The sequence below is a fragment of the Cetorhinus maximus genome, chromosome 11, assembly GCF_964194155.1.
Source record: "Cetorhinus maximus chromosome 11, sCetMax3.hap1.1, whole genome shotgun sequence".
NCBI lineage: Eukaryota > Metazoa > Chordata > Chondrichthyes > Lamniformes > Cetorhinidae > Cetorhinus > Cetorhinus maximus.
The window spans coordinates 38,482,646-38,506,054 of NC_135889.1; the positions used below are offsets into that span (position 1 = coordinate 38,482,646).

Here is a 23,409-nt window from a genome sequence, read left to right on the forward strand (position 1 = left end):
AATAAAAACAGATGGTTATCACACTTGTTTTGTGACTTCTGTGGAGTAGTTTTATGGTTTGGAAAATAATTTAGTAAAGTGCTATACTAGTACCACAATTTCCCTAGCTGATCATGAAAGTATTATCTGCAATACTTAGTCAGTGGAATTTTGTTTATTGAGCAGAGGCAAGATTACACAAGTGCCCCAAAAATGCTATATACACTTTACACAGATCTTAGATTGAACCTCATGTGCAAGATTGGAACATGAACTTGTGCCCTTTGAAGTCACATGTAGGGGTTTATAAATAAAAATGGCTTTACCAAAAGTGACATCAGTTTGGCTGGCAAACTGAAGCAATGCAGAGTTTACTTCCCACCTGACCACCTCCCATCTCCCCAAATGTAGCATGACTCCTGATTTTTAAATTACTTTTGAGAAGCCATTCCAGTATTACAAGAGTATATTTTATCTACTTGGAGGTAGTTTACAATATTTCTACCTTTCACAATTCATAGGAAGTTCAGAAGAAAATCACAAGGCACAAAGATACATTAAATCATAAATACAGCATAATTTTATTGTCCAGTTACAAACTGGAGCTAATCTCTATGGACTATAATAGGCAGGAGTTCAATTTTTATTTTATGGCTGCCTGAGCACAACTTAATACTTCACAGTTGTTCTCGAATGTGTACACACTTTTCATCCATGATTGAATGAATGTTCTCTGGTCTGACTCAACATGCACTGGTAACAAGTGCAAAGATTTAACTCATGCAATAGAGTTATGCCATCTTCTACAGTAGTCTATTTAAAGACAAGACAACATGCTCAATAAGATCGATGTAGTAGCATAGTACCACATTTGCAAGAGGGGATCTTCAACTGTTCACTGTTACATTACTAGGGAAATAAAAACTGTTGCATTTGCATATCATTGGCAAAGAATGGAGAAAATGTCAAGCTGTCATCTTTGTCCGACTGGTGAAGGCGGCTGAAATTTTATTTGTATAGATATCTTAATTTGTTAATCTACTTTTAGAACAAATTGTTACCAGGTTACTCTGCAATTGGTGCTTTACAGTGGCACTAATTGAGACTAACCATAGATTTTATTTCCATAAATTAACACTTAAATATTAAGCTGTTACGGCTATCAAACTTCCAGATGGCCCCATTTCAGCTGGTTGGGGATCAAACTAAAGGTTTATGGTATACAGCTAAAAAAAAATATGAAAATATCTGTTAGCCTTTAAAATGTATAATTTGACTTTAATTGAATTAGTGTTTGACACTAAAATCTCACTGCTCATGGAACCTGAACAGCCCAAAATATAGCTATATAAATAGAAACTTGGCTGCCTTCTCCATCTGCACAGACTAAAACAAGTTATTGCAGCCAGTCCAGCTTAATAATGCACCACAACATGTGGAAAAATTACATTTAGTTACAGCTGAAATATTTGCACTTTATATACATGTTTACTTGCATCTATATAATGCATCTTCTGTTTGTAACATTTAGAAAGCCTTTCCAAAAAGGTTACAGTGTTGTATGAAAAATCAAGTGATACATGTAGGTAAAGAAAGTCACCACACTAATAAATAAATTATACAACTTTTAAGGGGACCTACAACGGTTCCTCTTCCAACCTTTATTTACGTGTGATGCACCTCGTGAAGCATAAGTTCTCGTGGGATGTTAGTTTCTGGACCATATATTTTCTTTGCTCTTCTTTCAAATGCTGCTACCATCTGCTTAACAACTTCATCAAAAAACACAGTGGCAAGCTGAGAGTGCAGCAAAGAACGGAATTCAAAAGAAACCTATAGGTAAGAAAACAAGATTAAATGCAGCCACCTTTTACATTTGGAGAACAGTACAGAATAAAACTAGCATGTTTAACTTAATACAAATGTAGAATCTGATAGGCAAACAATCAGTAGCAGTTGGAACATTGCAAAGCAGCCTTTCTGACTTGCATTTATATAACGTCCTTCGTTCTGACAAAGCTGGTCTTGGTTAGCTCAATTCTCTCTTGGATCTCAAATCACATAGCCCATCATCTCTGATAATCTGCCCAAGGTATGTGAATGTTTTCACTGGTTCCAGGACTCGCCCATTCATTTTGGTTTTCATTTCCAGGGTGAGGTCTCTGCTCATCACCGCTCTTAGGTGGTCTTAACATTCATTCTTAATCCATGTTCTTCACTCCTTGCTTTCACTTTGTTTACAATTTCCTGTAGTGCCTCTTATGACTCTGCAATCTGTGTTGTGTATCTCAAGTTGTCGATGTTCAACCCACCAATGTTACAGCCTGGTAGATCTTCTGTCTCTGAAGATAGCTTCAGTGTACAGGATACCAGATAGCCAAGACCAGCTTTGTCAGAAAGATGGATGTGTTATCAAGGAAACCGAACCTTAGGAAAGAATGCTGAGGTGCTACATCTTGTCGTCCATGTTATATGCTTCAGAAACATGGACAATAGACAAAGAGACTTTTAGTAAGCTAAATGCATTTGAGATGTGAACACAGGATATTCTGCATATCTTACAAAGACAAAGGATGTGCTGCAGTTGGCTGGAGAAAATTAAATTAGTGTACAACATCAAAGAGAAAGATACAGACAGACATAATTATTCAAAGGAAAGATTGACAGAAAACAGGAGGGGAAAATGGATGACTGGATGCAGTTGATTTATGCAGAATGTGAAAGGGCAGCAGACAGAGGTGGAGATCCATGGCAGTAAACCTGGGAAGACGACACCAACAAACGAACAATTCATGTAATACCATTCACATCCTTGGGACAATCCAAAGCACTCTTCAGCTAATGAGATATTGTACTTCTGGAAATGTAGTCATTATTGTAGTGTACACAGCACACCCATCTGCTAAAACTCTCACCCACACCTTTCTTACCTCTAGACTTGACTATTTCAATCACCTGGTTGATTTCTGATCTTATGCCCTCTGAAAACCAGAGGTCATCCAAAAATTTGCTGCCTGTATCCTGATTTACAACAAATCCCATTCACCCATCACTCTTGAGCTCACTGACCTACACTGGCTCCCTGTCCACCAATGTCTGAATTTTGGAATTTTCATTCTTGATTTCAAATCCCTCCATGGCATCACACCTTCCCCACCTCTAATTTCCCCTGCCCTACCATACTCCAAGATCTCTGTAGTCCTGAGTTCTCTACTACTCCAATTCTGGTTTCTTGTGGATCCAGATCCTAATCACTCCTCCTCTGGCAGCTGTGCCTGCAGGTGCCTGGGTTCTAGGCTCTTAAATTCTCTCCCTAGGCCTCTACATTAAAGATACTCTTCGGTGACCTGCCCAAAGGCCTCAACAAGAGCAAGATGCTGCTGATGCTGGAAATCTGAAACAAAAACTAAAAATGCTGAAAACAAGTCATTCATTCATGAAGAGAGAAACAGAGTCAAAGTTTCAAAAGCCCTAAAAAGGCACCACAGAAATGCAAGCAATAAAGCAATGGGTTGCATGACCATAGAGTCAGAGAGGTCTACAGCACAGAAAAAGGCCCTTTGGACCATCGAATCTGTCAAACAAGTACCTAATTATTCTAACCCCATTTTCCAGCACTAGGCCCATAGACTTGTATGCCATGGTATTACAAGTGCACATCCAAATACTACTAAAATGTTATGAGGGTTTCTGCTTCTATCACCCTTTCAGGCAGTGAGTTCCAGATTCCCACCACTCTCTGAGTGAAAAAATTCTTCCTCACATCCCCTCTAAACCTCCTGCCCCTTATTTTAAATCTATGCCCCCTGGTTATTGATCCCTCCGCCAAGGGGAAAAGTTCCTTCCTGTCTACCCTATCTATGCCCCTCATAATTTTATACACCTCAATCATGTCCCCCCTCAATCTCCTCTGCTCCAGGGAAAATAACCCCAGTCTATCCATTCTCTCCTCGTAACAAACTCTCCAGCCCAGGCAACATCCTGGTAAATCTCCTCTGCACTCTCTAGTGCAATCACTTCCTTCCCATAATGCAGATTCCAGAACCGCACGCGATACTCTAGCTGTGACCTAACCAGCGTTTTATACAGTTTCAGCATAACCTCCTGCTTATATATTCTATGCCTCAGATAATAAAGGCAAGAATCCCATATGCCTTCTTTACCACCTTATCTACCTGTCCCGCTACCTTAAGGGACCAGTGGACATGTACACCAAGGTCCCTCTGATCCTCGGTACTTCCCAGGGTCCTACCATTCATCGTGTATTCCCGTGCCTTACTTGTCCTGCCCAAGTGCATCACCTCACACTTATCTGGATTAAATTCCATTTGCCACTGATCAGCCCTTCTATATCCTCCTGTAATTTAAGGCTATCCTCCTCACTATTTACCACCCCACCAATTTGTGTCATCCGCAAACTTACTGATCAACCCTCCTACATTCAAGCCTAAATCATTTACGTATACCACAAACAGCAAGGAACCCAACACCAATCCCTGTGGAACCCCACTGGACACAGGCATCCAGTCACAAAAACACCCCTCGACCATCACCCTCTGCTTCCTGCCACTCAGCCAATTCCGGATCCAATTGGCCAAATTGCCTTGGATCCCATGGGCTCTTATCTTCATTATCAGCCTCCCATGCGGAACCTTATTAAAATCCTTGCTGAAGTCGAAGTAGACCACGTCAAATGCATTGCCCTCATCTACACACCTGGTCACCTCTTCAAAAAATTCAATCAAATTGGTCAGACATGACCTCCCCTTAACAAAACAATGCTGACTGTCTTTGATTAATCCCTGCCTCTCCAAGTGTAGAGTAATTCTGTCCCTCAGAATTGCTCCCAATAGTTTCTCTACCATTGAGGTTAGATTGACTGGCATGTAGTTCCCTGGTTTATCCCTTCCTCCCTTCTTGAATAACGGTACCACATTGGCTGTCCTCCAGTCCTCTGGCACCTCCCCTGTGGCCAGAGAGGCATTGAAAATTATTGCCAGCGCCCCTGCTATCTACCCCCCTTGCCTCACTCAACAGCCTGGGGTACATTTCATCCAGACTTGGAGATTTATCTACTTTTAAGCCTGCCAGCCCACTTAGAACTTCCTCCCTTTTTATGCTAATTTCTTTAATTATATCACAGTCCTTCTGCCTGATTTCCATACCCATGTTGTCCCTCTCACTTGTGAACAGTGACACAAATTATTCATTTAGAACCCTACCTATGCCTTCTATCTACCTACCAGAAAATCTATTTTTAAGTGATGCTGATCGAGGGATAAATATTGGCAAGACAGCAGGGAAAATTGCCCAGCTCTTCTTCAAAACAGCGCAATGGGATTTTTTTTTTTTTTTTACATCCACTTGAGAACACCTTGGTTTAATGCCTCAGCTGAAAGAAAGCACCTCCAACAGTGCAGCACTCCCTCATTACTGCCAGTGACAGCTTCAATTTTGTGCTCAAGTCTCTAGAGTGGGACTTGAATCCACAATCTAACTCAAGCGATAGTGCTACCACGGAGCCAGAGCTAGATATTGCTGCTGCCTGTGTATGATTGCTCTTCATCTATTTCCAGTAATAAAAATTAAAAAAGGGACCTTAGAAGGAGCTTTCATGACAAAGATTATCATGTCACAATCCATTTCACAAGATTTGACAAAATAGATTTATGCAAAAGTAGTTTATTTGGTGAAATATCTGAAAGGTAAAAAAAAATGGCCAAATCAGACATTCGACTTCTGGGGTAGAGCAGCAGGGAAAAATCAAACTTGGGCACTACAATCTCTTGAGAACGATTAATTAGTAGATAGTAACGGAGTTGCATGCTATAAAATAGGGAAACTATCCTTGATGAGCATATTTTTAAAATTTATCACAGAATCTTTAGAGTGCAGAAGGAGGCCATTGAGCCCATCGAATCTGCATTGGCTCACTGAAAGAGCACTCTACCTAATCCCACTTCCCTGCCTTATCCCCGTAACCTTGCACATTCTTTTTCAGGAAGCAATCCAACTCCCTTTTGAATACCTAAATCGAATCTGCCTCCGCCACCCCTTCAGGAAATTGGTTCCAGACTCCAACCACCCTCTGAGAAAAAATTCTCTTACCCATCGCTTCTACTCCTTTTGCCCATTATTTTGAACCTGTGCCCTCTAGTTCTTGATGTACTCAAGTGGGAAAAGTTTCACACTACTTACCCTGTCCATACCTCTCAGGATCTTGAATACCTCTATCAAGTCTCCTCTTAGCCTTCTTTTCTCTAAGGAAGACAGATCCAACTTCTTCAATCTATCCTCACAGCTACAGTTCTTTATCCCTGGAATCATACTTGTGAATTTCCTCTGTACTCTCTCCAATGCCTTCACATCCTTCCTCAAGTATGTCTCCCAGAACTGGATGCAGTGCTCCAGATGAGACCTAACTAGCGTCTTATACAAGTTTAAGATGACCTCCTTATTCTGGTACTCAATGCCCTTATTAACAAAACCTAGGATACCACATGCTTTATTAACTGCTCTCTCAACAAGTCATTGAAGGTGGTAGGACATATATACATATGCACCAAGGTCCATTTGTTCCTGCACATCCTTTAGAGTTTCTCCCTTTATTTTATACTGTCTCTCCATATTCTTCCTGCCAAAATGAATCACCTCACACTTCTCTGCATTGAACTTCATCTGCCATTTGTCTGCCCAATCCATCAATGTCTGTGTTGTTTTGAAGTTCAAGTCATCACAGTTGAAAATGCTTCCAATCTTCGTATCATCCGCAAATTTTGAAATCCTGTCCTGCACACCACAGTCTAGGTCATTAATATATATCAAGAGCAGCTAGGGTCCCAACACTGACCCCTGGGGAACTCCACTACAGACCTTCCTCCAATCTAAAAAACAACCATTTATCACTATCGTTTCCTGTCACTCAGCCAATTTCTTATCCAAGTGCCTACTTTTCCTTTTATTCCATGAGCTAGTATTTTGCTCACAAGTCTATTGTGTGGCACTGTATCAAATGCCTTATGAAAATCCACATACACCACATCAACAGCATTGCCCTTATCAACCTTGTTCCCTCCTCAAGAAAAAAAATACACCAGCACGGAATGTGGGCTTCGCTAATGCCCACCCCTAATTGCCTTAGAGAAGCTAGTAGTCAGCCACCTTCTTGAACCGCTGCAGTCCATGTGGTATAAATACACCCACAGTGCTGTTTGGAAGGGAGTTCCAGATTTTGACCCAACAACAGTGAAGGAACAGAGATGTCAAGTCAGATGACATGTAGGCTTGGAGGGGAACTTGCAGGCGGTTGTATTCCTATGTATCTGCTGCCCATGTCCTTCTAAGTGATTGAGGTTGCAGCTTTGGAAGGTGCTGTCAAAGAAGCCATGGCGAGTTGCTGCAGGACATTTTGTAGATGGTACACACTGCTGCAACAGTGGGGCTGACGTGAATGTCTAAAGCGGTGGATGGGGTGCAAATCAGGCAGGCTGCTTTGTCCTGGATGATGTCAAGCCTCAAGTGTCATTAGAACTGCACTCATCCAGGCAAGTGGAGAGCTTTCCATCACACCCCTAACATGCTTTGTAAATGGTGGACAGACTCTGGGGAGTCAGGAGGCGAGTTAGGTTGATAGTGGGGGAATTCAATGATGGTAATGCCATGGGGAGATGGTTAGGTTTTGTCTTGTTGGAGATGGTCATTGCCTGGCATTTGTGTGGCACAAATGTTACTTGCCACTTGTCAGCCCAAGCTGGATATTGTCCAGCTCTTGCTGCATATGAACATAGATGGCTTCAGTATCTGAGGAGTTGCGAATGGTGAACATTACACAATGATCAGCAAACATCTCCACTTCTGATCTTAACAGTGAAGTCGACCACCCCGAGTACATTCTGTGCCCTTGCCACCCTCAGTGCTCCCCCTCCAAATAGTGTTCAAATTGAGGAGTACTGGGAACTGTAGGTGGTAGCCAGCAGGAGGTTTCCTTACCCATGTCTGACCTGATGCCATGAGACTTTACAGGGTCCAGAGTCAATGTTGAGGACGCCCAGGGCATCATTGTCCCACCACCTCTGGTGGGACTGTCCTGCTTGTGAGACAGGATGTACCCAGATATTATGGTATCTGGGGTAGTGTCTGTAAAGTGTGATTCAGTGAGTATGAATCACTGAATGGGGTGACTGGTAAGTTTTAGGATATAAACGCTTGACCGATGTTTTCCCTTCATACATTGGTAATGGAGGGCATTTGTAGTTCCCATGTCTGTCTAGTCAAGCCTGACTTGGTCCTTAACTCTATGTAGTTCAAACCATATCAGAGAATTACTTATCTACATTTATCTACGTAGAATATTGGTAGCATTGTTAACTGCATCAAGCGAGGACTTTGAAATTTGAAAACACAACCATCTGATCCAGATTCATTAAACAGTTATTGGACTTCAATCATTTTTTTAAAAATAAAGGTTCTAATTTCATTCACAATGACACCAAGGGTATTCTACAGATTCTATAGAGTGTATCCTTTGATCCATGTATCCTGTTAAACTATTGCCATCCCACTCTACCCTGCCCCCATCTTGAATCTCTCACCTCCTCAGTTCTTGAACAGATTTGAGAGTCAATACCCTGTTCTTGCAGCTCCATGTTTAAATCTCTGTCCCTGTTACAACTCCAACTTGAAGTGACAAATCACTGAAGAGGGCACTCAGTAGAGCACATACCTCCGACACACTCTGTTAACTCAACGTTATTACAATTACACAGCTCTTCCTGGAGGCTTTTCCCTGGCTGGCTGATGCTTTGTAACTACAAAGCTGAAAAAAGATACCATTTTATTAAAAGCTTCAGGCCGAGCCACATCCAACAACCTGCTCCGAAAACTCTGTTCACATTTTTGACAGCTGTGACCAATTCCACCACAGCAGCTGAGACAATCCACAACATTTGAAATAAAACAACCAACATTCTAAAAAAGTCAATTCACCCTATCTCCCAATGTTAAAGGACCCTTTAAAAAATTCTAGGATCTGGATCTTTCACCGAATATAAATCTTTTCTTCCTTGAGCCACACTATGTACCAAGTTTCATTGAAATATGACCATTAGTTTTGGAGAATCATTAGTTACAGTCAAATAGTAGCAAAAAAATTACCTCTGCCCACCTTCATCAGCAGGGGCAATAACATCTTATTTGATTGTATATATGAAGTATTATCGCTCCTCATCCTCCCTTTCACACCATCCTCAATTGCCTATTCTCCAGCACCTTGGGATTACCCTCACTTGGTGACACTCACTTATCCAAAGTGAGCCAGAACTATAGCTCTTTGGGAAACTCCTTTACCCTGTCTACATGCAGCAATCAATGATAGTTGTCATAGTCACCATTACTAAGACCAGATTTATTTATTTTTTTTTAATTTAAATATTCCAGATTTATTAATTGAATTTAAATTCCACCAGCTACCATGGTGGGATTGGAACCCATGTGCCCAGAGCATTAGCTTGGGCCCCTGGCTCACTAGTCCAGTGGCAATGCCACTCTGCCATTGTTTCCCCTAATGGCAACAGATCAACAAGGAAGAAAGCATTAATCACTCATTAAAAATATGAAAACTGCATGAGGTACAAAATAGGGTTTTTGGTTGACCCAAGACCATTGTGTAAAAAAACTACATATTTGGTATAGGCTTATATGCCAAAAGATTTCAATGAGCTGGAGAGGGTGCAGAAAAAGATTGATATTGAATCTTGCAACTTTGAGGATAAAATCTGATATTAAGGTTACTTACTTTAGAGAAAGATGCTTATGCAACTATGACTGAAGTTTTGATACAGTCTGGTTAGATTGACTATCTAATAAGTACAGATGAAAGGCCAATTGTAATGCATATAAAATCCATAAGCAAAGATTTTGATGCCATGAAGAAGTGCTTCTTTTCAGAGTCATTGTCCTCTGGAACAGACTGTCAAGGCATGCGAGTATGGAGTCACGTTAGTCCTTTAAAAAGGGAACTGGCTGTGTTCCCAAGAGAAAAGTACATCTCCAGTTGTGGCGGTGCAGTAAGGTAGTTTTGTTTTTAAAAAGTTGATTTCTGTGAAGAGTCATAGCTGCTGAAATTTGTTTAAAAGTCAGGAATTCCCAATGTTTTTCCTCTGAGTTTTGCCTCTCTAAAATGACAATATGGTTAGGAGATGGGTGAATGGTGTGCAAATTGCATCTTTGGCATGATCTTTTCTATTTTTCTCACAAGTTCATACATTAAGCTATTCTTTAATTTTGTTTGGGCAAATAAAATGTAAAAGAAAAGCAAAGAAGAAAAAAATATTCTCCTGATTAAAACTGCACAGCACAGGACATATTAGAAAGCATTATAATGGGTTGAATTAAATCAGTTAAATCTGGACATCAAGAACCGACAGTATTTTCATTTAGGAAAGGTTACTGTCAATCTAACATTGAGGCAGTCTGAGGCAAGTCTCACATAGCATACCGAAAAATCAACAGTGCAGGTCCTCGGATATCCAGGAACTCCAGGGCTGAATCGCCAATTTGTTTCCAAATGATTAAATAGTCTCCCATCAGTACAAGAAGCCTGCAATTGATGGTAATAATGATGTTAGCTGCATGAAAAAAATAAGTGCCATAATTCAGTAGATTTTGCAAAACACTTCACTTAAAAAGGCTGCACACTCGACTGGTCAAAAAAATGTTCACGGTGTAGACAATGCTGGTAAGGCTGCATTTATTACTCTTCCTTCGTTGCCATGAGAAACTGCTTTTTATTACACATTAAGAGCTAACTACATATGATGGTGAGTGTGCAGGGGAATAAATCAACCAAATACTACAGATTGGAGTCACATGTAAACCAAGTAAACACAGCAGGCTACAAAATAACCAAAATTTAATTTCACAATTTATCAGTGTTGAATATGAAGTTGAAATTCTGGGGTTGCTGGTCCAGTACTGCAACCACTACACTGCTGTGCCCTGCATTCATGGTCACTTTCCACTTGCCTTCCAACTCATTCTGGTCACATTTGTACAAGTGACCTTCCCCACTCAGAGGTCCCAGACACAATGACCCATATTGGTTTTTCTGCCAAAGTTACTTTAAAATATATATGTGGGATACAGAATATCCTGATAAAACACTATCATTGATTACTGCCTAATGACTAAACTGCATAAACATAAGGTGGTGGGCTGGGACATAAGGAGTGCAGGGAGTGGTGGTGAGAAAGCAAGATTCATAGTGCTTTAACATGCTGCCCACCAGAATGATAGAATAGTTGTGATTTCTCCTTCAAAGGAAGTTCTACCTGTGTCAACAAGGTGGAACAGATCTGATCAGGGGTCTTCCTCATAAGCAGACAAGGAGGAAAATCACAGCAGGCAAGGCACATCTTTTGTGCTCCTGCAGGTTGGCAGAAATCTGGGAGCAGGTTCCAAGCCAACACTGCTGTAGATGGTAGAAATGAGGAAGGAAGGGAAAAACAAAATAAATAAGGGTAGAAATTTAATGTCTTCTTTCTGGTATATGTCACAAAATGCAACAATTATAAATTCAAAAGTTCACCAACTTAAGGGGGCAAATAGAAGAAAAATAACCCAGTTCAAAAAAAAACTCCCCAATGACTTAGTTGGTAAAGGGAGTGAGTAGCTAAGCCATATAGACAAGGTGGTTTCAGAATGGATTTCCAATTTAGCTGATTTTAACCAGGAGCAGGAGTAGAGTGGTTTGTCTGACTATGGCGTTCTTGTGTCAAAAAAAGAGAGAAAAATCATCTAGGTTTCCTATTCCGGATGAGTATCCAACGACTTGAGTTATGAAATACATTTTTCTGGGAGTTGGGTGTAGACAGCATCAAGTTGAAGTTGCAATGCTGTAATGCACTCTCTTCTACTGTCACAGAATGGGCACTTTGGTGTGATGCTAGAGTGCACATGGTGTGGCACAATTTGTCTGCAACTTTGAAGTGCGGGGTTAAGTGGGAGAGGGGTGGGGGAAAGAGGCATGTTGTGGTGGTGGTTGGGCATCTATCAAAACTAAAATTTTGGAAGAGCGGTAGTGCATTTCAACCTGTAACTCAATCGAAGGCTTCATCATCACATCATCTTAAGTTTCATTCAACTATACTTTGCATATTTCAATTTATTGAAAGTCATCCATTTTAAAAAGAAAAATTGGGTGAATTTAGGTAAATGAAGATGCAGAAATGAACATGAGTCATTGCCCATATTGAGATTTTCTTGGTTGAAAACATCGGTATAAGATGCGTTTATTAGAACATAATATGGTAATTATAAGCTTCTCTGATGGTTCAGTGGTTTTATCCAGTAGGTAGCTAAATGATGCAAACCAGGAATGTTCCGAATTTAATCACCTGTCCATACTGATTCAGCAAGGACAGTGACAAAAGCACAACAACTGACCTCAAATTCCCAGCACCAGCAAGGGGTGTAGTGGAGAGGAAGAAATTGACCATAGCTGCTGTTCCATATGCAGCCACCCCTGATGAAGTGAGTAGTTGAAAAAAGAGTTGCCAGTGATTGAGACTTGGAGTTACTGCACTGTGAATAAAGTCCATTTGGGCCAGGTACTGCAGGTGGACCAGTGCCTAGAATTGTAGAATGTTACAGCACAGTAGGAGGCCATTTGGTCCATCATGCCTGTGCCAGCCTGTCTCAATGAGGAATCAACACCTTCGGTAGTGAAGGGGTAAGGGGAAAATTAGAAGAAAAAAATCCATTTAAAGAGAAAATCTTAATCACAAGTTTCAATTTTTAAAACAAAAAACAAAACAAAACAAAAAAACAAGACCTGCTGAGTTTTTCCAGGTAATTCTGTTTTTGTTTTCAATTTTTAAATATTGAAGAGAATATTCTAACATTGAAACATTACCTTAACTAAATGTGGTCGTACCAGGGTCACAACCGAAGTGTACCGTTCGACTATTGGTGGAAATCCTATTTCTAGTTGAGCTTTAGCATACCCTGAGCGTTTAGATATGATGTCTGATTTCTTGCACCATGGTACAAAATGCTTGTAGTCAGCAACACCAGACACTACGTTGTACATTTCCAGCATAGAAAACCTAAAAAAAATTAAGTTCAAATTTACCATCAAGACTGATGTACAAGTGGCAAAAGGAATTTAGACAACATCAAAACTACGAACCCCATTACTCGTCTCTCAGAATACTCTTTCTTCTTGTTTATTAGTGGCCCAGCAAGGTTGAAAAAACTTCTTTGTTGTGTAAGGCAATGTCTTGGTGTCTTGATTACTGGAGTTCTGTTCATTAGAATGCCGCAAGATGACAGATATCTGTTATTGGAAATATTATAATTAAACATGACAATAAGACTGTATTCCGTTGTACAAAATAAAGTTGAATTTGGCACACAGTTTGTGACACTTACTGAGACAAGTCAAATTAACATTTTGTTTTGGTTCAAATTTCTCCCTCCAAGGAAATTTTACCCATTTCCTTCTGGATCCATTAAGACTTAGATCAGTTTGAAATTGAACAAATGCGCAAAATAAAATTCTAATTTTTACCATTTCCCTACATATAACAGAAACTCAACTTGATTCCGTGTGATCATTTGATAAATAGGCTTCTTAGGTGGGTCAATTGTGGACTTTAGTTTAGTTTAACCTCCATTTTGAATGCCATATGCATCTGACATGATTCAGCTGATAGTGCCATGCTGACAATACTGAGACATGAATAAGGTGCCAAATTGTCTTCAATATTAAACAGTTCATAGAGTCAGCTAAAATGAATCTCTTCACTAACAGTTGATTCAATGTGCACAAAATCTACTGAAGGAGAGAGAGGAAAGTAATAGGCGAGAATAAAATGTCAAATATTTGTGCTAAATAGTGTGGGACTAAGCCATAAACACCAGGAAAGTTCAAAGTTCAAGTTTCAGTCTGCTAGCGTATCGTAGGAAGGTGATAATTGGGGTTCTAAAGTTGGCCTTAAGTTCTCTGGGGTATGCAGAAGGAAAACAAAGATCAATCAGCATTCCCATTCCTGAGTGATACCTGTAAAAACACAGTGTCCATTGTCGACAGGATTGGGATCCTACTCCTCCTTGATCTTCATATTGTCCATCTCCAACTCTTCACTTCCTCAGCCTCTCTGGGGATAGACCATCAACGAATATCCACTAAAGGCCCACCGACTCCCACAGATAGCTTCACTACATTTCCTAACACCATACCTCCTGTAAAGGACGCTCTTCCTTTCTCCCAGTTCCTGTCTCATCTGTTCTGAAGTTGCTACCTTCCATACCAGTGCCTCTGATATGTCTTTCCTTTTCCCTCAACCTGGATTCCCCTCCACCCTAAACAAAAACTGAAAATAACAAAAATACTCAGCAGGCCTGGAATCATCTGTGGAGATGGAAACAGAGTTTTACTGAAAAGAGAGACATGTTGCTTAAGTTTCCCATCTGGTACTCAAGACAAACACTATGCCAAATTTCAAAGGATCACAACAATTTATACTACAGGAGGAAAGGTGTGCTGATTGGTTGGCAAGTCAACTTTGATTGACTGAGGTGTTGCCATGGGAAAAGCAATGGGGAACTATAGGCTCCCCATGCTTCCAGATAATTCAGAAAAGACAAGGCTTGAGTATATTCCTTTTAGTTGCAGAGAACGGGTCCCTGCATATGAATGTATGTCGCTAATAGTAAGCATAAATAAGCCATGTTACAAGCTTAACTGATTCTCTTAAATTGGTTGTTCGTGGAACAATTAGCACACTCAAAATTTAAGTATTGCTGGAAAAAAAGGACATATCTAAGCTTTTCATCTTGCACTCACCAGGACACTTCACAAGAATACCAATAAAGGGATAGCAAATTATACTGTATTTGAAAAAAAAAGAGTGCTGATTGGTAGTAGGCAAGTGGATCCTGATTGGTAGTAGGCAAGTGGATCCTGATTGGTAGAGGTGTTGCCATGGAGAATGCACCAGTGATGATGATGACTGATAGTTCACTGCCAAGCATTGTTTAAAATTTAAACCAGGCAGCTTGACCCTGATTGGTCAAGGCATTGCACTGAGGAATGAGTCAGCGAATGGCTGTCACTTATTTGGTTTAGCTGAAACAGGCGCAATTGTACATACATGTTCTGTCTGCAAAGATCAGAGCCCTGTGTATTATATGTAACTTTCAGCACACAAATGCACCGCAAGCCCAAGTGACAATTGATTGTCAGCGTAATTCTTAGCACAATGAGCACTTAGCAAATGTTGTCCAATCGCGGAATCGCATCTAAATTGGACAGTTTTGAGTTTTGCAAGCATGGGCTGGTTGGATACAGTCTGTATCTTGCCCATTGCGAACAGCGGCTAGGACATGCTGTTTGATACGATCTGCCAGTCTTTGTGACTTACGACCTACCTAGCTAGCCTCACACTGGCATGAAATTCATAACCCACATTACTCAATTGTGTATTTTTCTTTTCACACCTATTTCTATTATTATTTTTAAAATTTATTTCCATCCATTGTTTTATCTCCACCTTTTAGCCTATTTCGATCCCTTCCCCCAACCCCACCCCCACTAGGGCCATCTGTCACTTGCTCATCCTGCTTTCTATCCTTAATGTCACCATTAGCATATCCTTTAGCTAATATCACCACTGTCAACACTCCTTTGACCTTTTGTTTATGACATCTTTGGCAATCTCTCCTTTGCCTCTGCCTATCACTGGCCCTCTATCCAGCTCCCTGTCCCACCCCCCTTAAACAGCTTATATTTTACCACATTTCTATTTCTCTTTAGTTCTGATGAAGAGTCATACAGACTTGAAACGTTAACTCTGTCTTCCTCTCCACAGATGCTGTCAGACCTGCTGAGTTTTTCCAGCAATTTTTGTTTTTGTTACTCAATTGTGTGATAGGCAGAATGTCTTTTTGGCTTGACAGCAGTATCCTGTTAGTGGCGAATACCGCTCATGTTGCTAATCTATAGTAGCAGCCTGAAACAGCTAGCTTCACCTGTTGCACGAATCTTTGAGATACCTTGCCCTTCCAGGATAATCTGAGGTAGACTGGGCACTTCTCAGCATCGAAAGTGACAGCCTTAGGCCCGTTCATGAGTTTGAGAGATAGACAGTGCAAAATGATCTGATCAGGGTAGTCATTATCCTGCAAGATGCCTTTGATGCGCCTTATTTCAGCATCAAGCTTATGTGGTGAGCAAATGGCTCGGGCCCTATTTACAAGTTTGTCGATAAGACCAAGCCTATAGCGTGTGGAACTGTAAGAATCCCAACAAGTATATTGACCAGTGAAGGTAGGCTTCCGGTAAACCATGGTAGAGAACGCCCTGGCAGATTTCTCAAGGAAGGGGAGTTCATTGGACTGTTCCATTTCAAAGGTGAATTTGAGTGCAGGATGGAGCCCATTACGATATGTAAGGAAATTATTACATACAGCTTAAGGAATTCATAGATATTTGCACTGCGGCACTATATCATGGCGATCTAGATCCACCACCATTGCATGAGTCTGTGTTCATTGAACATATGAACTCGGCAACTCGCACAGTTAAATTCAATTTAATGGCACCATGTATGCCCAAATAGACGGTGTTGCCATGAGATCCCCTCTAGCTCTCAAACATCTTTGTTGGGTTCCATGAGAAACACGTCTTCGATGGAATGGCACCTGACCTCCTACCCCTCGCATATTTCCGATATGTGGATGATACGCTTGCTATATTTAAATCCACAGCTGCAAGTAATAATTTCCTTACATGGCATAATGGGTTCCATCCTGCGCTCAAATTCACCTTTGAAATGGAGCAGTCAAATGAACTCCTTTTCCTTGATGTAGTAGTTGAGAAATCTGCCAGGAGGGTCTCTACCACGGTTAACTGCATATTAACTGGTCAATATAGATGTTGGGATTTTCAGTTCCATGTGCTATAAGATTGGTCTTATCGGCAGCCTTGTAAATAGGGCCTGGGCCATTTGCTTACCATGCAAACTTAATGCTGAAATAGGCCACAAAGGCATCCTGCAAGGTAATGGCTACCCTGAACAGATCATCTCACGCTGTATATCACGCACACTCGTGAACTGGCCTCAGGCCATCACTTTTGGTCCTGCAAAATGCCCCATCTACCTCAGATTACTCTGGAAGGACAAGGTATTTCAAAAATTTGAATAACAGGTGAAGCTAGCTGTTTGACGCTGCTACGAAACAATAGCAACAGGAATGGTATTCACCACTAACAGGATGCTGCCATCAGGCCAAAAAGACATACTGCTTATCACACAACTGAGAAAACGTGGTATATGAATTTCAGTGCCAATATGATGCTAGGTATGTAGGCCATACATCCCAAAGACCGGCGGATCGTATCAAACAGCATGTCCCAGCCACTGTTCGTAATAGGCAAGATACAGGCCATATCCAACCAGCTCGTGCTTGCAAAACTAAAACAGTGTCCAACATTAGATGTGATTCTGCGATTGGACAACATTTGCTAAATTATCTTCATTATGCTAAGAATTACACTGACAACCAATGTAAGGTTGTCAGTCTGGCTTACAGTGTGGTGTATTTGCATGTGCTGGAAGCTATCTATACTTTGCAGAAAGAACGAACATGTACACACATTGCGTCTGTTTCAGCTAAACAAAATAAGTGACAGCCATTTGCTGACTCATTCCTTAGGGCAATGCCTTGACCAAACAGGGTCAAGCTGCCTGGTTTAAATTTCAAATAATGCTTGGCAATTAACTGTCAGTCACTATCACTGGTGCATACTCCATTGCAACACTTCTACTAGAGTCCACTTGCCAACAATCTGCACTCTCTTCACATACAGTATAAATTGTTGTTTGCCCTTTATATTAGTATTCTTGCAAGAGCCCTGGTGAGTGTAGGACAAAAAGCTTCAAGGAGGTCTCTTTTTCTCAGCAATACTCAAGTTGTGCGCTACCAAACAAATCAGGATTGTTTAGCAAGTGCTGCCCAATTAATCCAATAGTATATGTTTTGCTTTTGATGTTTTTGTTTAGATGTTCTGTAAGGAAAAATTTGCAGAGTTATGAGGAAGTGGTGGGAGAATGGCACTAAATAAATTGCTCATTCGGTGCAGGCACAATGGGCTGAATAGCCTCCTGCATTGTCAAAATTCTGCGATTCCGTTTTTGGTTTTGTAAGCACGGGCTGGTTGAGTACAGTCTGTACTCTGCCTATTACAAACAGCCAGAGGAGCATGTTCATGAACATGAACAATCCTAAATGCGTTAATATCTACACCAACAACCAGTTTAAGATAATCAGTCCAGCTCATAAGATGGCTCATTTGCATGAGTTAAGAGCCACATAGATTTATAGGCAAGGACTCTTTTTTAATTACCCAGAAGCATGATGAGCCTATAGATCTACAGCATGGTAATGCCTCGACATATGAGAGGTGACTTGCCAACCAACCAGCACCCTTTTCTCCAGTGATATAAATTTTTGACATCCTTTAAACTTGGCATTCTTGTGTTTGTCCTGATGAGTTCAAGATGAAAAGCTTCAGCAACATGTCTCTCTTTTCAGCATTATTCAAGCCCTTTACTACCAAATTACTGTTTGTATACCAGAAAGAGTTAATATTTCAGGTCTGTGATTTCTCACCCTTCACAGGGCCCTCAACCATGTCCATTCCTTTTCCCAAACTTCTCACCCCTGACCCGATCTCCAAAAACAATAAACGGGGTCCCCCTTGTTCTCACCTTCCACATTCAAAAGATCATCCTCGACCATTTTTGGCACCTCCAGTGTGATGCCACCAAACATATCTTTCCTTCCCCATCTCTTTCAGAATTCTGAAGGGACCCTCCACGACACCCCGGTCCATTCCTCAATCTCCCCTACACGTCCTCCCCTTCCCATGGATGAAATGCAACACCTACCCTTTTACGTCCTCACTTCCCAACATGCCAGGCACCAAACGCTCCTTCTGGGTAAAGCAGCAAATTTCTTGTACTATCAATTTAGCATACTGTATTCGCTGCTCATGATGTAGTCTTGCCTACACTGGGGAGACCAAATGCAGATTGGATGACAACCTTGCAGGACACCTTCTTTCAGTCTGAAAGCATGATCCCAAGCTTTTGGTCACTGCCACTTTAATGCTCCAGCCCAGACCCACTCTGACCTGTCCTCAGCCCCCCGCACTGAAGAGCAGCACCTCATCTTTCAATTACAGCCTTCCATTCTCAATACTGAGTTCAACAATTTCAGACCACAATTTCAGCCCCATTTTCTTCCAGATGCCAGCTGTTGCTGATGACTCTGCCAATTCCATTTACACCTCAAGGCCTATTACTTGAATCTTTGCTTGTCCTATTACCATCTCCTTTTGTCTTGCATCACCATCCCTTTTGTCATTTAACCTCTCCTGCCTTTCATCCCATCATAGATCTTCTCTTTTGTTCTATCCTCCCCCACCTCCTTATCCTGCCTCTGTGCTTGCTTAAAAGCTATTACATCTCTAGTTTTTTCCAGTTTTGACAAAAGATCAACTTGAAAAAAAACTTCTCCCTTCACAGGTGCTGCCTGACCTTTTGAATACTTCCAGCATTTTTTTTACCTTTATTTCAATGTTATATTTGTTTGCCAAATAAAACATGCATCACGGTTAAAACAATCATTTGTCTTGCTATTGAGTCACCAAGTGGTCATCTTGCACAACATTCCCACCACAGAAAATCAGATACATCTCTCTTTCCTCAATCTCTCTGACGTCAATTGTACTTCGTGAAACAGGAAAACAATCGAGGACAAACAAAAGGAGCTCATTCTTTAATAGAACAGAAGAGTGCTATTATTAGTAAAGCAATGGAAATTGTTAAGAGTGCTGTACAAGGTTAAAGAAAATGCTTTGCAACTTAAAATTAGTTTGGAGTTCCAAAGAGTCATGAAGATTTTTTTTTTAAAAAGGTGTGGAGATGATTTTTTAAGACATTATGTATAAGAGAATGTAATTTTCCTTCTCTAGTTAAGAGTGACCATAGCTTGTCAGCAGTAGCAGCAGCATCTCCATGCAGATGACATTCAAAAATAAGAAAGCATTGGGGAAAAAATAGTCACTGCTATGGCTACACAGAGCAACCTCATCACAAACACATCTAGCTCCACACATACTCCGATGACACCCAACTGTGTTACTCCATCACCTCGTCAGACCATCTGACATCCAGTCCCAGAGAAAGAAATTTCATTCCATCAAACACCAGGAAGACCAAAGCTATCGCCTTCAGCCCATGTTATAAGCTTCATTTCCTAGCCAATGATTCATCCCGCTCCCTCACTGCTGTCTCAGGCTAGCAACCTCAGTGTTTTATGTGATGCTAAGCTACCAACCAACCTGCCCCTCCTTCACCCCATCGGATGCACAGACCCTCATCCATGCTTTTCTTACCTCCAGACCCAACTATTTCAATGCTTTTCTGGCCAGCATCCCATATTCCACCCTCCATGTACTTAAGCACAAAAACTGTACTGCCTGTGTCCTAACTCACACCAACAGTTATTTTCCCATCACTCCTGTGTCTCCTGAACTACATTGAAGCAAGGTGTGGTGGACTGGGAGTCACTTTTTCACATTCAAATCCCTCCATAGCCTTGCCCCTTATCCCTGAAACATCCTCCAGGCCAAAACATTCCTAGAGCTCAGCATTCCTCCAAGTCTGGTGCCTTTTGCATCCCCAACTTCCTTCACCCCACCACTGGTGGCTGTGGCTTAAGCCATCTAGGCCTTAAACTACTCTCTCTCTGTCCTCTCCTTCAAAATGTTCCTGAAAATTAATCTCATTGATCAAACTTCTGATCACTTGTCTGGATATCTCCATCTTGGTGACAATTTTTGTCTAATTATGCTCCTGTGAAGCACATTGGGACTTTGTACTGCATTACATAAATATAAGTTGTTGCTCTTGAAACTCATGAATGTGGTTTGTTTACACATTTTTGGAAGGTAGGGGTCATTAACATAGACAGAATTCCATTGAAGCCCAGTTTTTACAAAAGCGTTCAATTGTCCTACCACCATTTTTGCAGGTTGCTGCATCAGTCAAAAATGCTGTATATCCACAAGTTCATTCACAGTCAAGGATATCACACAATTATTAATTCCAGACTCCAAGGTTGCAGTATGAAATACTGAGCTTATTAATGCTAACCAAATAAAGTTAAATACCAAAGAAGAAAGATTTCAGATGTACTATTTAGTGTTGTAATTTGGTGACAAAGGATAGCAAAAGGTACAAAACATTCACTCCACTACAAGTGAAGCTAGCAGTAAGGTATGTAAAATGTTTTGCTGAAGACTCCTGTTAATGAGTTAACATGGAGTAAAATTCTATCTCACCTGAGCCATCTGGGCATATGGCAACAGGGATAGAAATTTACACAGGAATCTCACTACATGCTGTTTTCTGGCAGTCCATGCAGTCAGCTCAAAAGCGCAGCAACCTGGTTACCAACCTGTTTCCTGGTATCGTGTGTGCAAATAGTATGCAAAATGGGTGTAACCCAGAGGAGATTTAATTATAATTCTTCATACTGATAACAGAGTCATAGGGTCATACAGGTCAACAGCACAGAAAAAGGCCCTTCGGTCCATCGAGTCTGCGCCAGTCAAACAAGTGCCTAACTATTCTAATCCCATTTTCCAGCACTAGGCCCATAGACTTGTATGCCATGACATCACAAGTGTACATCCAAATACTTCTTAAATGTTATGAGGGTTTCTGCCTCTACCACTCTTTCAGGCAGAGAGTTCCAGATTCCCACCACCCTCTGGGTGAAAAAATTCTTCCTCACATCCCCTCTAAACCTCCTGCCCCTTACCTTAAATCTATGCCCCCTGGTTATTGATCCCTCCACCAATGGGAAAAGTTCCTTCCTGTCTACCCTATCTATGCCCCTCATAATTTTATACACCTCAGTCATGTCCCCCCTCAATCTCCTCTGCTCCAGGGAAAATAACCCCAGTCTATCCAATCTCTCCTCATAACTAAAACTCTCCAGCCCAGGCAACATCTTGGTAAATCTCCTCTGCACTCTCCCTAGTGCAATCACATCCTTCCTATTATGCGGATTCCAGAACTGCACGCAATACTCTAGCTGTGGCCTAACCAGCGTTTTATACAGTTCCAGCATAACCTCCCTGCTCTTATATTCTATGCTTCAGCTAATAAAGGCAAGTATCCCATATGCCTTCTTAACCACCTTATCTACCTGTCCCGCTACCTTAAAGTCCCTCTGATCTTCGGCACTTCCCAGGGTCCTACCATTCATCGTATATTCCCATGCCTTGTTTGTCCTGCCCAAGTGCATCACCTCACATTTATCTGGATTAAAACCCATTTGCCACTGATCAGCACACCTCCTGTAATCGAAGGCTATCCTCCTTACTATTTACAACCCAATAGATATTTTAGGCAAGTCTTCATGGAGGAAGCTGAATGTATATAACTTAATCCAGAGTTGATGAATGTTAGCACTGGAATACGGAACGTTTTCTATCTGATGCATCTAGCATCCCAGGTCAGGTATAGCACAGCCCAGATTGATGGGACAAACTCAGGTTAGCCCTTGATATGTTTGGAGATATTTCAAAAATGGATATTTGAAAATATCCAACACCATACAACTTAAATCACTTATTTTACCCATAACAAAAAATTTAGCCACTCGCTGTTACGAAAAAGTTTGATTGCTGTTTTCACCTCATTATTTAAATCACTTCTTAAATAACTTCAGTTATAATGCTCGCTACTAGAGACTCCCGCTGTGCTATTTTAAACAACTGCAATGCTGGATCTGTAATTTCAAGCAGATCTAATAGGATTCTGATACAATAGAAGACCCGATGCGCCAAGGGCATAATCAAACGATGTGAATCTGACCAGTTGCTGCAGTTTAAAAATCGCGCTCTGGCTACCCCCTACCCCGACAAAAAATATTAAAATTGTGGCCCAGATTTTAACCGGCACCAATTATTATTCAAAGCTGCCTTCCCACCCGGCTGAAGCTAAACCATATCCGCTCGCAACAGCTGCCCCCAACAGAAAAATCAACCCGGCCTTTGGGACCGAAAACCGAAAGCGGTCCCCAAACTTTCCAAGGTCGGCAGCTTGGAGGCAGAAGAAGAGGAGAGGGGGAGAGTTTGGTGAAGTGCTCACAAGGCCGGCAAGCACATTAAAGCTGTCAGAAACTCTACCTCACGGCGTTTTTAGCCTGTCTCTCCCGGGCAAGGTAGACGGGAAACTCGAAGACATCGCAGAGAACCTTCCTGAGAGGCCTGCCGCTCCTCGCCATTTCACCCTTTGTGAAGGCCGGCCGCCCGCCTGCTGACGTCAGCCGGTAGCCCGCCCACCTGACGCG

General features: G+C 41.3%; 1 protein-coding gene across 1 annotated transcript; it reads right to left on the minus strand.

Annotated features, from left to right (window-relative positions):
• Window positions 1–141: 141 nt before the first annotated feature.
• coq10b (coenzyme Q10B) lies at window positions 142–23,400 on the minus strand. Its single transcript, XM_078551824.1, has 5 exons — window positions 23,246–23,400; window positions 13,166–13,312; window positions 12,890–13,082; window positions 10,475–10,576; window positions 142–1,812 (listed from the first exon to the last, which is right to left on the minus strand). Exons 1-5 carry the CDS (start codon window positions 23,341–23,343, stop codon window positions 1,645–1,647), a joined length of 708 nt encoding a protein of 235 aa, XP_078407950.1. The 5' UTR covers window positions 23,344–23,400; the 3' UTR covers window positions 142–1,644.
• Between the last annotated feature and the right edge of the window lie 9 nt (window positions 23,401–23,409).

Bases quoted from the DNA above. Each gene is read 5' to 3' on its own strand.
- coq10b (XM_078551824.1), bottom strand. From the start codon at position 23,343: ATGGCGAGGAGCGGCAGGCCTCTCAGGAAGGTTCTCTGCGATGTCTTC. The intron at 13,313-23,245 runs GTAGAGTTTCTG...TTCCAATAACAG, and splicing joins CAGGCTAAAAACGCCGTGAG to ATATCTGTCATCTTGCGGCA. The intron at 13,083-13,165 runs GTTCGTAGTTTT...AATTTTTTTTAG, and splicing joins TCTGAGAGACGAGTAATGGG to GTTTTCTATGCTGGAAATGT.